The sequence below is a fragment of the Halyomorpha halys genome, unplaced genomic scaffold, assembly GCF_000696795.3.
Source record: "Halyomorpha halys isolate HHAL.00 unplaced genomic scaffold, Hhal_1.1 Scaffold579.1, whole genome shotgun sequence".
NCBI lineage: Eukaryota > Metazoa > Arthropoda > Insecta > Hemiptera > Pentatomidae > Halyomorpha > Halyomorpha halys.
The window spans coordinates 359,203-374,168 of NW_027112775.1; the positions used below are offsets into that span (position 1 = coordinate 359,203).

Consider the following 14,966-nt stretch of genomic DNA (forward strand, 5'->3'; position numbering starts at 1 on the left):
CAAAAAATATAGGTGATAAACACTTTATATCTAAGTAAAAGAAATATCAGAAATGGAGGGCTTTAGCATCCTGGCACACTCTCCTAACAGCCCTAATCTTGGACAGATTTTTCACAGTCAGTGATGCATGTTCAGAAAGCCCAGCACTTTGAAAACAAAGATGTTAAATCAAAATGTGCTAAGTCTTTCCGCACACAAACTAAGGGTTGGTTCATCTCAAAATTCAAGTTCTAGCAGGAAGATGTGTTAAAGTAATTAGTAACACTGGCTTGTATTTTGAAAAATAATTTTAATGGGTAAATTTTCTACTGAAATTTAAATAAAATTTATTATATGAGTAAGACTTTTGTTACTACTTAGTAAGCGCTCCCCTAGGTAGTAAACACTCATAGGACAAGGTTTAAAAAGTGTTAATAAGTGTCCACCAACAGAAAGTTGACACAGGTCTTGGTTATACAAAATATTATTTTATAATATTTTGACAATATTATTTTATAATATTTTGACAATGTTATTTTATAATATTTTAACAATATTATTTTGTAATAATTCATCAATATTATTTTGTATTACTTTATCAATTTTATTTTATAATACTTTTGCAATATTATTTTATAATATTTTAGTAATATTATTTTAACAATATTGTTTTATATTTTAACAATGTTACTTTATAATGTTTTAACAATATTATTTTATAATATTTTAACAATAATATTTTATAACATCCTAAAAATATTATTTAATAATATCTTAACACTATAATTTTTAGAACTGTCATACTTTGCAAATGATGTAAATGATACAGCATTAAAGCTTTGAATTACTATAGTTATGAAAAAAAGATTAAACAAAAATGATAATTAAAGAGAGGTCAAAATGATTTCTCAGAAAAAAGGTATTATAATATTTTAATTTTTCAATGACCCTTACACCCTTTGGATACAGTATCTTAAACGTAATAATTGCTGATTATGATTATCTAGAAGGGAAGTAAAAATAAATATAGCTGTGTTAAGTTGGTTAATAATAAATAGTTCTATTCAAACTATTTTTTCTAACATGGAAATATGTCTATATTATATACAATACCTAACATGCCAATATCAAAAGATTTATAATGACATTCTCTTATTAAATAAAAGAAATTCCTGACATTAACCAATTTTTACTAGAAGTTATACTTTCATAATAAAAATACGGAAGTATAGATCATAACTGACGAAACCATTCTTGTTTAAAAATAAATTATTATTTAAACATCAAAAACTAATCTGATTAAATATAAAAAATGAGAAAAAAAAACCATTGTATTTTTCTTATTATGTACTCTTGAGGAAACAAAGGAAAGGCTTACTAAAACATTTTCATAATTAATTAATGTTAACAAAAAAAATTAATCAAAAAAATCTCACAGTTAATAAATTATAATGGGTTTCAGGGAAGAAAAAACTATTTAAAATAAATAAATTTATTACCGTGTTTACAATTAACTGTCTCTAAATTTTTGGATTCAAAATTTTTAACACTTACATTAACCAAATAAAATTAATAATGAAGAAAAAGGCTAACCTCTTACCTAATCATCAGTAATTCCACTGAGAGGAACTGGGATGGGATTACAGGAGAGCACATTTATTTATTTATTTGGTATTATTTTAATGAATATGTGGTCTCCTGATAAAATTAAATAAAATTATGTTCACAAAAGTTTGTGAAACACTTGGGTATTTTATTTCAACAGTCTTAAAGGTAGTGATGCTTTACAATTAACAGCTACGGTTGCATCATCACAGGAGCATTATTAATTATACATATCCTTACCAAAAAGAATTATATAAAAAGTCACAGACATTTTTTTTTTTTTTTTTTTTTTTTTTTTTACATTTCAGAATTATCTATACAAAATGCCTTATATGCATTAGGGTTTAAAATAAGACATTTTTTTACATTTCAGAATTGTCTATACAAAACGCTTGGAATATGGTTTTAAAATAAACATTTACAAAGCTGTATTTATTTACAATATTAACACATAAAAACGAGAATGCATAATGAGCACAATTGTTCAAAAATAAGGCAGGTCCACATCTCATAAAAACAATTAATATTAACATTCACTATAAGGTTGGTGGTGCTGCAACATAGTCCTAGAAGTGTATTCGGGCTGTAAATGGCAAACTACAGTTTCTCCATCTAGAACTGCAACAGTGCCCTGTTGAGCAGTTGCTCTATTTTGAGCTTGTTCTTTTAGCCTTTGTCTAAACGCAGCATCAAAGGCTGTATGAAAACTCCTATCAGTTGCTGGACTGTAAGGAATGAGAGGCCTATGGTCACCATAACTTCTTGATGACTGCCTACTCATATCACTTTGACGACGTCCATCTTCATCGCTCATATCACTAACTTGAATTTCAGCTCTTTCCCTTTCTATTTCTTCATATACAGGATCCTCATCTCTAATCCTTTGCCCTCTTTCTCTTTCTCGTATTTCTGTGTATGTATGATTCCAAGGGCTAGTAGCTCTAATATTACCATTTGCTTGTTTATTACGGTGTTGAATTGTTACAGACTGCAAATGTTGAATCTGAGGCTGAAGATGTGAATGTGAATATGCTGATGAAATATAAGTCTGTCTAGGGCCTTCTTTGTGTCTCAATAAAGAATTACTGGTCAAAACAGTAGTGTGAGCCTTGGGAGAATCCTCTTGTTCTGAACCACCATGTCCAGAGTCACGACTAAATGACTTAAAAGAAATGTTCTGTAGAAAAAAGAAAAAAAAAACAAGAAATTAGGCCCAATAAATCTAAGAAAATATTGTTAAAAATTTAATTAGCATAATAATTATTCAATTTTATATGTAAAGAAAACATATTTAAATACAATCTTAAAAGGGAAACTTGTTAAATTACTTATACTACTCATGAGATTCACAAAAATTCTTTTGATTAAAACATATTCTTAACTTCATCCCTTATTAAAACATGAAAAATTAATAAGTATATGAATACAAAAATTGCCAAATTAAATATAAATATTCAAGTAAATGTCTCAGGCAGAAAAGTGTATGGAATAACAGTTTAAAACATAAAAAGGTTTCTTCTAAAACAATTTAATTAGCTTTGTTTAAAATTGTAAGTAAGGTAAAAAGAATAATAATTTCAATCAGCAGAATAGAAAACCAAAGGGATTTAGCAATTGCAATACCTATGTATTAAATCAATAAAATACCTAAATATTAAACAATGATTACCAAAAATGTTTGATAAAAAATGAAACCAATTGTTCTCACAATACCAGCTTAACTAATTTTCAATGGCATAACAAATTTGTTTTTTTCCTGGCTCAACAAGAAAATAAAATATTAAAATAAATATAAATCAAATTTTAAGCAGAAATCAGTCCATTCACAACTTTGAGATCTAATTTCAATAAATATTAAAAAGAATAAAAATCAATAGAATTTGTGGGATCCTCATATTTTAGTGCTTACGAAAGTACACCTACAAAAAATAAAACTTGTTTTAATGATGGGTAGTTAAATTAATAAATTAGTATGAACCATTCAGTATACTTAGTAGGTATATATATATATATATATATATATATAATAATAATAATAAAAAAACTGTTAATATAATATATATTATATATAAAACTATACTGTTACATCAATAAATCAATAATAAAAGATGCTATAGTTTTGAGAAAAAACTGCTGTAGATATGTATTCTATTATAGATATTATCTTAACAGTTAAAAAAGTGAAAAGTCTTATAATATTAAAAAATTGAATTATCTCACTGGAACCACTAGGTATTTTAAAATTAAAGAGAAAAAGACAAAGATAGATAGAGGAAATAGCAAAGTAAAGTAAACAAGGTTTAAAGCATTTAACCCTTCAAGCTAGCATGCAAGTGCAAGTGGTAAACACAGGGTGCTCACCTTCCAAACAGAAGGCTTATGAAGCGGGCCCCATGTTGTAGCAGACTTTGGGATGTTAGGGGGAGGGAATCCTGTGGGTCTGGGGGTGGGTCGAACATAAGGCAAAGTGGCAATGGACACTTCGACTTGATTTTCCGCAGTGATCCCTCTTGGCCAACCTGTAGTCGGCCCACTGTACTGTAATCATACCAATACCACTTTCCCTCATACTCATACTTAATGGATTCATGTAAGTTTAAAAGTAAAATTTTGACCAATATATATATTTAAAAAAACACAAAACGTTTCTATAACCAGCATCCCTTCGAAATAATGTCTCTATTAAAAACAAAAAGATTATATAAGTAATGATCTATTAATATATTATGGGTATTTTTAGTTTATTTTAAAATTACAGATACCAAAAATGAAAAAAAAAAATATTAGCTTTAAAAAATTTATTTTAATTTGTAAGTAATAAATATATTATTTGAGAAACTAGAAAAAATATAATTTTGGGGGGTTTAATATGAAATTATTAGGTAATAAAATTCAAGGAAAAATTTATTATCAATACAATTCCTGTAATAATTCATGGTAATCCTGAAGTTGAATAATTGTCATTATAATATTTGATTTACAATTTACAAATTTATAATTGCTTGAAATGTTAAAAATATAATGTATATATTAGATTCCCCTCCTAAAAAAAAAAAAGAAATTTCAGAAACATAACTATTATCAAATGTTATAAGCTCTTAAAAGTCATAATTTAATTTTGAGAAAAATAAAATCAAGAATTAAAGCCATGAATAAAGTACTGGAGAAAAATATATATATAATATTTATATTCTTAACAATTACAAATGGTTATCATATTGAAAAAGTAATAGATACTAAAATCCGATTTTTTTCTTAATTTCATCATATCAGTATTAATTTCATTAAGGTGATCAACCAGAATTAAATAATAAAAAAAACACTGGCTTAATTTGGTGTATAATACTTAATCTAGTTTCTTTAGCACACTAAATGCTGAGGAGGATGTGACATGAGGCTGGACTTTAGCAGATCACATAAAGTTTCCTTAATCATCACCAATTTAGCAAAACTCTTCCAATATCATGAAGATCAAGCTACTATTGTTATGTGAAATATGATGGACTTATTGCCATTATCGATTACACGTTTAATTTAAGATTAAAATGAAAAGTAAATAAAAATAATTATAGTGATGGAAATGTTCATCAAACAGTAACTAATTTAATAGAGTCATCATTTAAATCCTCAAAAAATATTATAATAGTAAGACTTTACTACTTCAAAAATTACAGAAAATTAATGCTTCAATAGAAGTTGATTTAATTTTGATTAAATTAATTTTACTTGTCTTAGAAACTATCAGCTGTTTTCAATAAGAATTTACAAGACGAAGTAAAGTTTATTAAAAATCAACCAATTAATAAATCAATGGACAGAAAAATGATATAAAAATAAAAACTGACTCATTTTGAACAGACTAAGAGTGATATATAAAACAATAATGATGTATATTTTAAAAAATAAATAAAAATAATAATAATAATAAAAAAAAAATTATAACATAACAGACAAAAATATTTTTAACCCAAGTGATTTACAATACATCAAAACACAAACACATCACTTTAATACTTACTGTTGGATAATTTTATATTACATAAAAACAAAAAAAATCAAACAGTATCCAAAGAGACATATCTCATAATTTTATTGTACTGGTTAAACTTGGGCAAATTTTATTGTGAATAACAAATAAGTTTTTGTTTTTTTAAGTTTATTTTTTGTTTCCCGATAGGCTTTGTGAGACTTGCGTAGGTAAAACAACCAATTAAAATCATTTATTAGCTATCCATAAACAAAAAAATAAAATAGATTTATTCCCAATTCATGAATTATAAATAATAAATGTATTTGATACTTCTTTCTAATCTTTAACGTAACATAAATTTAAAGTTTCATTTTATAATTGCAAATTACAAATAAACAATTTTCTTCCAAAAAGTTCTTTCTCATTTCTGATTTATTAAATTCAATAAAATTTTAAGAATAACATTGTTATTGGTTTTTCCTAATCAAATAAGACCTCATACATTCTGATCCTGTTCTTAATTAACTTTCAAGTCAATTTTGAATTAAATGTTAAAATATTATCTGATGGCAATACGTGTAACAAAATTTCAATCAATAATTACTAAATAAGTAACGACCAATAAATAATATATTATTTGTTATTTTAAATAAAATAATATGATCTCTGACATATCACAAAGTTATGAAGAATGAATAGTTTGAATGATGAAGAAACAAACAAAAAATTATTCATTATTACATAATTTGTAATAAATTAATTTGAATAATTTCCAAGTTGGTTAAAGTATATTTATTCAAGATTAGAAACTAAATTTTTAATGGTGGATTTTTTTTCTTCATTCACTGCTTTTGTTAGCACCAATTTAGGACTTCTGCATTTTTATTTACCCACACATAAAAGTTTTCAATCTTTGCCTTAGCTGTATCATATTTAGAAAATAAAATAATTTTTAACCTAGGGAAATTTCTCAAATCAACTTTGTTCCGAATAAATTATGATATAACCCCGTCATATGATATGTAATTTATGTATATTTAAATTATGTAATTTTAGAAATTATAGTTCTATAATATATCCAGCTTTCTATGTCCTTCCTAACTGTTTATAATGAGTTTATGGATGATAGAGAAAAGAACTATGTAAGCAAACCAGGAATAAGGGACAAAACTGAACTAATTACAAATAAATAATAATCTAGGCCAACAATATAGTGGATTATCATAATATCATCAGTAATGGGGTGAATGTATTCACATTTGTGTTATAAGCAGAACAACAATATTCAAATAATTTTGAATAATTTAGACCGACTGAGTTAGCAAAATGGGCTATTTATTTGCATCCTTAGGATATTTTATTTATTAAAAATGGCAATAAATTTAACACGACTTATTTGCTAAATAGTATTAAATACATCTGAAATTGTAATAGATATGTTTTTAAATTAATTAAAAACCAGAATTTTCATCAACAGTTTTTTCTGGAACATACAATAAATACAATATGAAGAGAGTGGTTACTACTGAATATTTATTTTTTACAACTACTGGGTGGAGAAAGTACTGTAATCTGGTCATATTTTTTACATGAATTTTTCAACAAAACTAAGTATTTTAAAGCCCTATGATGTTACCTAAAAACACATTTTCGGCCATTGGTTTGTGTCCACTAAGATTATCTCTAGAATGAGTGGAGTAGTTTTGTTGCTTACATTTTGATTAGTAGGATTTTAACCTCTGATACCTGTGTAGTGAATTTGATACCCTGTACAAAATAGGAGCAGAACAATAATCAAAAAGCATATTTTTCTTGCAAATTCAGCACCATGATGGCTCAAATGATATTGATTAAACTTGCCTAAAGTTTTCTCCTTAAAGCCCTTTCAATTGTCAAATACTAAACATCTGCAGGTAGAAAAGTTCTGACAAAAAGTAAAATATATTTGAATGTAACACAAAATTATTCACTCTACAAATTGCATATAGTCGCTTGAAATATCATAAGTAATCACTATATATATATAAATTATACCAGTGTCAGCTAAAATATGTTGTGTATATCTTTGTAACCAAGTTTATTTTATTTTAAAAATATTTAGAGCAGGTGCCCGTGGAGATCATTTCACTCTTTATTAATAATTCAATTAATTTGAAAAATTTAAATCTTCCAGGACATTCTAGATGCTCATTTGAAAGACAATTAAATTGTCTACAAAGCTATAATAAAAAGTAATTAATCCTAATTAGACTAATATTGGCGAAATACAACTAACAGTTTTTATATTGGATTTAACACCCAAAGCTATAAAAAAAGTAATGTGAATGGAAATAGGAGATATTTCTTATTGTGGATTGATTTTACTATTATTATTTTTTTTTGTGTGTGTGTGTGTTATTTTAACATTAATCCAAGTATATTACTCCCAACTTTTTTGGTAAATAAAGCATAAACACATTATTTTTTCAGCAGCATAACAAGGAACAGCAGATATTTATACTAATTATATTATTGACTTAAATTGAAGTGGGCAACAGCTACTGATAGATCCCTTTTTCAGGTTATGTACTAAACCAATTAACTAAACAAAAATACCACTTGATAGAGGTTTTTACATAGAGTGCACACTGGTATAACGTTTGCTGATACTACCACTATTCTTTCTTTTTTTGCCATTGTTTTGAGTGGTGTGGTTGTCAAAGACCAATTCTGAGATTAAAGTAGTATAATATATAATCATTTCATGACAAAGGCGGGTAATTCATTTTAAGCACTTTTGACTGTTTTTGAAAATTAAGTATTTTGGGAAAAACCTTAACATTAATTACCAACTTGCAGTTTTATTTTTAATTGCAAATATTGTATTTCCATTGAGTTATTAAATTCAGGAAATTTATTCAGATCAAATCGAAATATAGCAATGTTAAATTTATTATGTCTTTTCTTTTGTTTTATATGTTTGTAATATGTAAGACATCTGAAGAAAGTACATACAGTTCAAATGTTTTAGAAACAAATTACCACCTATTCCAATACTTGTGAAATCCTAATGTGATTAATACTATCCTGTATACAATAATGTACTTACTTACTATCCTTTATATTCCGTTGTTAGTTATAACCTACACTATTATTATCACTGATTTAATTGGATAACAGCTGTAAACTTCTGCTTGCTATGCTCCCTCAAGAGAAGATCAAACCCCCCTAAACAAATCTTTTCAGTTGAAGTTAGGTCCTAAAGTGGCATGAATACAAGTCAATTTATAACTGACAACAGAATATAATCAACAAGATAATATGAAAGTAGCAAAATCTGATAGAAATTGATGGTTTCTGTAAATGTTTCGTATGGATCAGCTATTTATACTTTACTTCTAATACATTCCTTCTCATATATAAGTACATGTTCTAAAAATCTGACATTCATGGCTAGAATTCAAAATAAAATAAGATTATAACCAACCTAACTTAACTGTAATTTCAGCATTTTTAAATGGCTATAATTTATGAGAATAAAACAATAATTTAACTCAAAGGTATTTCAAAGTGCCAACCAACAGAACAATGTAATGAAATATTATTTATCTGAGTATCAACAACATCAATCTTTTTACTTTCAATTACCGATGTATGAAATATGTTTTTAGGGAAAATGTTGCAATTGGGAAAAATTTTGTATCTGAGTATTTGACAGAAATATATTTAAGGTTCTTTTATTCTTAAGTCAAAATAACCAAGTCATGCAAAATGGTATGTGTGTGTTTATGCCCTAAATTTCAACTTTGAAAACAAAGTTTATAAGATACAAATTTTAATTAATTAAAAATTAACTAGATCTAATTTGATTGGGTAATAAGTTGTTTTTGTTTGAGAGTTTATGGAAAATGAATAGCTGGTTTTCAGAAGTTATGATTTAAGATTCAATAAGAAGTATAATTAAAAGATTCTGCTGTTAATTAATTTTAATTATTATGTAATATAAAAATAATTTTAATTTTATGAAAAATTAAAATTACTGAATTGAAAATTAAAAAAATATATTTAATTTTCGTTACTATAAACATCATTTTCTGAGGAAATGTAATTACTCTAATATCATGTAAATCTTTGCACAATTCAATGTTTACTTGGATTATAATTTTTTTTTTTTTAATTTTAAGCAAATATTTATGCTTAAAGGGCAGTAAAGCTACTACAAAATATAAAAGTATTTTGCTTCCTGTTAATTCATATTTAATGAGATCATATTTCAATATAAAATTATGATATTAAAATTGTTTACCATAAGGTCAGATTGACAATACGTTACAGGCAAAATACTCGAAAAATTTATTATATATCTCTGTGAACTATATTTACATATTAAGTAGTTTAATGCAATTTCTCTTCAATATTTTTTTATCAGTTCAGAGCAACCCAATCTACAAAACCGAAAAATAGATCCATGAAATCAATTTAGATAAGAGAAACTTTTCATATACATCACATATTCAAGTTTGGTATGGAAATTCACAAAAATTTGTATGTTTAACCAAACCAGTAAAAAATGTAAGGCAAAATAACCAGGATGAGCTTTTAAACAGGACTAAAGGCAAGCCTGGATAATTCAGTAAAAATATTTGATAATGTTTAGAGACTTTAAGAACAAAAAAATCAGCTACGTTCAGGGTTGATATATAATTTATCATTATTAAAAAAAAGAATTATTTTTAAAATAAAAATCTCATATACCACCAAATAAGGGTCATCCTTCAACTATAAAAAAAAAATAGAATTGGGTATAGGAAAAGGATTGGTTTATTTCTTATGCTATGTTAGTTAGATGAATGGTTAAAAATTATAAGCAGATTAGAATATGCATGAATTTCGTGAACACCACCAACATATTCCTATAGTATAGTTAATTTTATGAATTTCATAATATAACAGAAACTAGAGATGCTAGTTAGAGAATATGGTTTGGTTTAAGGCATTAAAAAAAAAAAGAAAAGAAAAAAAAATAAAAGAGAAAAAATAAAATGGAGCAGTGGAAAATATTTTAAATCCAAGCAAGAACTACTGAAATTGGCTGATATTAAAGGATGTGAAGCTCTTTAGTTTCTTTCTTTTTTTTTTTTTTTCCTTTCAAGAAAGCTAGTGTATGATGAACAAGCTGTTTAAAGATTGATCTATTTTCAATTCAAGCCCAGCCCCATGTGTTAGTGATGGGGTTAGTGAGAGAATATTTTATACCTTGGTGTGTGGGGCTGGGCATGGGGGCAATGGGTATTCTATGAACGTAACTACCCACGCTAGTTCCATGTGGAGTGGGAACAGCAGTTCCTGCAGCTGCAGATGAGGCCGAGGTACTCTCTGTGCTCTGAGCATTTCCGTGGGAGCCAGTATAGAGACTTGTTCGCCTTTCCTTACTTTCTCCACTGCTACTTCCGATGCCACTTCCACTTTCTTGACATCCCAAACATTTAGAAAGCCAAAGATGCCTTCTTAAGAATTTTCTATACTCCTTCTGAACCTGAAAAAAACAACATTATTTAACAAAATTTAAGAACGGTGAACATTCTGAAGCGTTTTCTTCAGATTGGAGAACATTAAATAATAAAAAATATCAATGAACAATGACTAATCTATCAAATCAAAACCAATTTAAGAAAAATAAATAAATAAAAAGTATTAATAACTCCTAAGGCTTCATAAAATCCTCTGTACACCTGTATACTTCATTTTATCGAGCTCCATCCAGACCAATAAATATTGGGCTAAATGTTACCAAATCACCAATAACTTGAAATAAACATGCATTATCACTCTTTCCTTCTACATCATATATTTCCTTATTGATAATTCATTTGGTATCTATCCCACTAACTTCAAATACCCATTTTTAATCCTTTTGTTCATAAAATTTAAAATATAGAGAAATTGCAGGTTTTTTTGTAGCCTTCACTTTATCTCATGTTTTAAAACTGATTATTTAATGCAAAATATGGTCCAAAATACTTTAAGGCATCATTCTTCCTGGGCATAAAAGACCCATTCTTTCATTTTTCAGTTCTTTTAGTTATCACAAAATAATATTAATAATATTACAACAAAACAGGCTTTCATAAATTTAAGACTGATTTAAAACGTGAACATATGATCTAGTTCGCATAATATCTTTAGTATTATAAACCACATTTGATTTAAAGATGCTTTTTAATTTAAAGTAGCACTTAATAAATCAATTAGTTTAATTACACCCAACATCAGTAACCTCACAACAGCAAATATGGTTTAATGTACCAGAAGTGTCAACTGTTTCAGGAGTCGCTGTTCTTTCTACAAAACACCGTTATCACTTCTTATGTAATATGTATGATGAAAATAAATATAAATACTTTCTGCATATACACTATCTGTCAAAAGTTTAAGAACACCACTTATTTTGTATAAAACGGCCAAGATGATACTTGCACATTTCCGTTTAATCAATTGGTTTATGGTTTTATCTGTATTTTCTTATTTTGAATATATTAAATAACAAGATATTCATTTTTCTGCATTCTGTTGCATTGATAATTATTTAGGTCAAATTTTGAATAAAAGGATAACAAAATTTATGTCTATTTAAGTCATTAATTACTATTTTGTAAAAACCTTTTGGTGAGGAAACTAAGTAAGTCCAATAAACACCACATCACCAGTTAATGATTTATTTTATTTTTTAAATGAGTTCCTCTAAAATTGTATTATTTTATGTACTTCCATTGTATTAAACTTTAATTAGAAAAGGTATCAAGAGGTAGTCTTAAAGTTTTGACAGGTAGTGCATATAAATAAATGCCTGAAGTAAATACTGTGAATCCATACCTTATCATTTTGAATACAGTGGAATACAAATATGAACAGTCCTTGTGAGCTGTTTAGAACTGTAAATATATAGGCCATGATGACAGATTCTTTATTCAGGTAGAGAAGTCCAAAAGTCCATGTAAGTCCTAACAGGAAGACAAGAACAACAGCTCCTCGCAGCCAAGCCCTTTAATTGAAAAATAATCAAAGATTAAAGAAAATAGACTATTTTTACCATTTTCACAAATTTCATAAATTAAATAAAAGCACTTAAATAGCCATAAATAAACTTGAAAATAATTTATTTGGTATTTGAACAATTAGGCTTGTTCTAAAGTTCTAAAGCTGTAATTTCATACAATAATATTAATGATTATATATATATTTACACAAAATCATTGATCTTATGATGAGTTAGGTTAATGGTTATGATTTTAATAATAAGAGATTTTGAAACCAGGATAAAAGCTAATACCAATAAATGACAAGAAGCAGCAACATCAAATAACTTATAAGGACCAGGGATATATTAAAATCACTTTAAATTTTATTATACTTACCTAAAGTTGCTTTACTTGACAAAATATATATATAAGTTTAAAGGTGGTAATGTAAAAGGACGAAGGCTATTTAAGGTAATTATTATTTTATTAATATAATTCCTGCATCGCTACCACCCATGAAGGGTCAGGAGCACAGTACTTTGTAAGGAAGTACTGTTTCTTGAACAACAATTATGTAAGGAGGTGATTTAACTTAAATGCCAGGTCATTTTCCCAGTTAAAGGTACCCACTCTATAGAGGCTGGGTGTGCCTCTGGAGGGTTTTCGAACCCATGGAGTTGACTCATGGCTAAAGTAACAGAGTGCCTTGCTCACTGAGTTACCCCACTTCCTCTTATTAATATAATTAGAATGTATATTTATTCTGTTGATAAAAGAATATAGTATTTAGTTTTTTATAAAGTTTAACTTATTAGAAATGCAATTTTAAAAAAATAAAATATGAGAAATTTTAACGGTGATGGATTGATTATGTTGAACAAAACCAATCTTGAATGCTAAATATTTAAGCTGTTATATAATTCAAAAATTTGATTATAAATATCACAAAAAGAGGTTTTGAAAATTTATACAAAGACACATCAAAATAATTATACCTATAGCGAAAGCAAAAAGGCATAGTAAAACTTCCTCTCAATGTTTAGGAATGAATTAATCCAAAAAAATGTAAATGAACTTCAAAAAATAAATTACTATATCCTAAAATTGATTCATAAGAATTTAATACTAAATAGTTTACAAAATAATATTATCCCAACAGTATATGTGACAATCTAGACCAGTGGTTCCCAACCAGCATTCCACATCAGCACAACCTAGTTTTGAACCTTACTATCTCAGATTTTCTTCAAATTTTTCACAGGTGTTGTTGTGTAGGTATCCTAACCTTTCTTAGATTTTGTTTAAAAGATGAATCAGTTTATTTGTATCAAATGATAATGCAGGGGTTCCGCCATTTTCCGACTTCTACCTAAGAGGTTCTGCATTTTCCTACTTCGACCAAAAAGTTAGTAAGTCTAGTTACCAAAAAAGATTAGGAACCACTGAGCGCAATAAGACTGCAATAAGAGACTTTTGAAATTACTAACAGGTATATCTTGGAAAATAATGTATGTATTGTACCAATCTTCTCTTTTAAAATATGATAGCTTCTTGAACAATATTCATATATTCAGCAATATTCATAAGGCTCCGTTTTAGGAGAAAAAAATCACCTTGGGTCAATTCTGATGCTCTTAAAAAATTGCCTGTTTCTAATCTTAATCACTTAAGAAAAATTTCCCATAAAAATCTGGATTGACACTATCTGTGAGTGAATAGGAGGTGGCTTCCTTTAGTAAAAATCTGACATAATCAAGAGCTAGGAAATCAAATATTGAGTCATGCTCATATCACAAGGAGAGACAGCATGTTGGGCAAGGGACTATTTTCTTATGAGCTCCTCTTACTTCAAACTATGCAAACTGAAAATAGGGAAGGAGTTTCACCAACTATTACTTTTAAAGATTTTTTGTACTCTAAGCTATCTTTATTCCATAACATATTATTTTGAAAATGTAAAAGCTAATTTAAAAAATAATAAATTTCACCACTCATGACATACAAAATTAATCGTTGAAGATACTAGATAAACATAAAATAATTACAAAACTTTTTTTTCGTTAAAGAAATGCAATATCTATAAAGAGAAACCTTGAAAAATACTTTAACCAAACAAGAAGGTAAATAGTTCAAAAAAAATATCACTATCAAATTGGGTTAGATAAGATTCATGACAATTCAATATAGAATATTCTAAATCAGTAATTTAGGTTAAAATATTTAGAGTTATTTAATATTCCATGCATTTTCATTTAATAGACATATACATCCATATAAAATAGAATAGGAACACAGGTGAGAAATTGATATGACTAAAACAATTTAGGACAGCATTTGATAGCCTGTATTAGGACAATATAAATATAAAATTTGTTTGACCATCCAAATTAAACCTGAATAAATAAAATTATATA

General features: G+C 26.9%; 1 protein-coding gene across 4 annotated transcripts in view; it reads right to left on the reverse strand.

The window, feature by feature from the left end:
• Window positions 1–1,711: 1,711 nt before the first annotated feature.
• The window catches only part of LOC106684418 (latrophilin Cirl), a 185,767-nt gene continuing 172,512 nt past the window's right edge, over window positions 1,712–14,966 (reverse strand). The window contains exons 15-18 of one of the 4 annotated variants that reach the window (XM_067050543.1): window positions 12,407–12,575; window positions 10,848–11,069; window positions 3,946–4,122; window positions 1,712–2,761 (exon numbers count right to left, since the gene is read on the reverse strand). In XM_067050543.1, the coding sequence (XP_066906644.1) occupies window positions 2,111–2,761; window positions 3,946–4,122; window positions 10,848–11,069; window positions 12,407–12,575 (1,219 nt within the window). In that variant the 3' untranslated portion in view covers window positions 1,712–2,110. Of the gene's footprint in view, window positions 2,762–3,945; window positions 4,123–10,789; window positions 11,070–12,406; window positions 12,576–14,966 lie in introns of all 4 variants that reach the window. The other 3 variants (XR_010844271.1, XM_067050544.1, XM_067050545.1) reach the window with 3 other exon arrangements.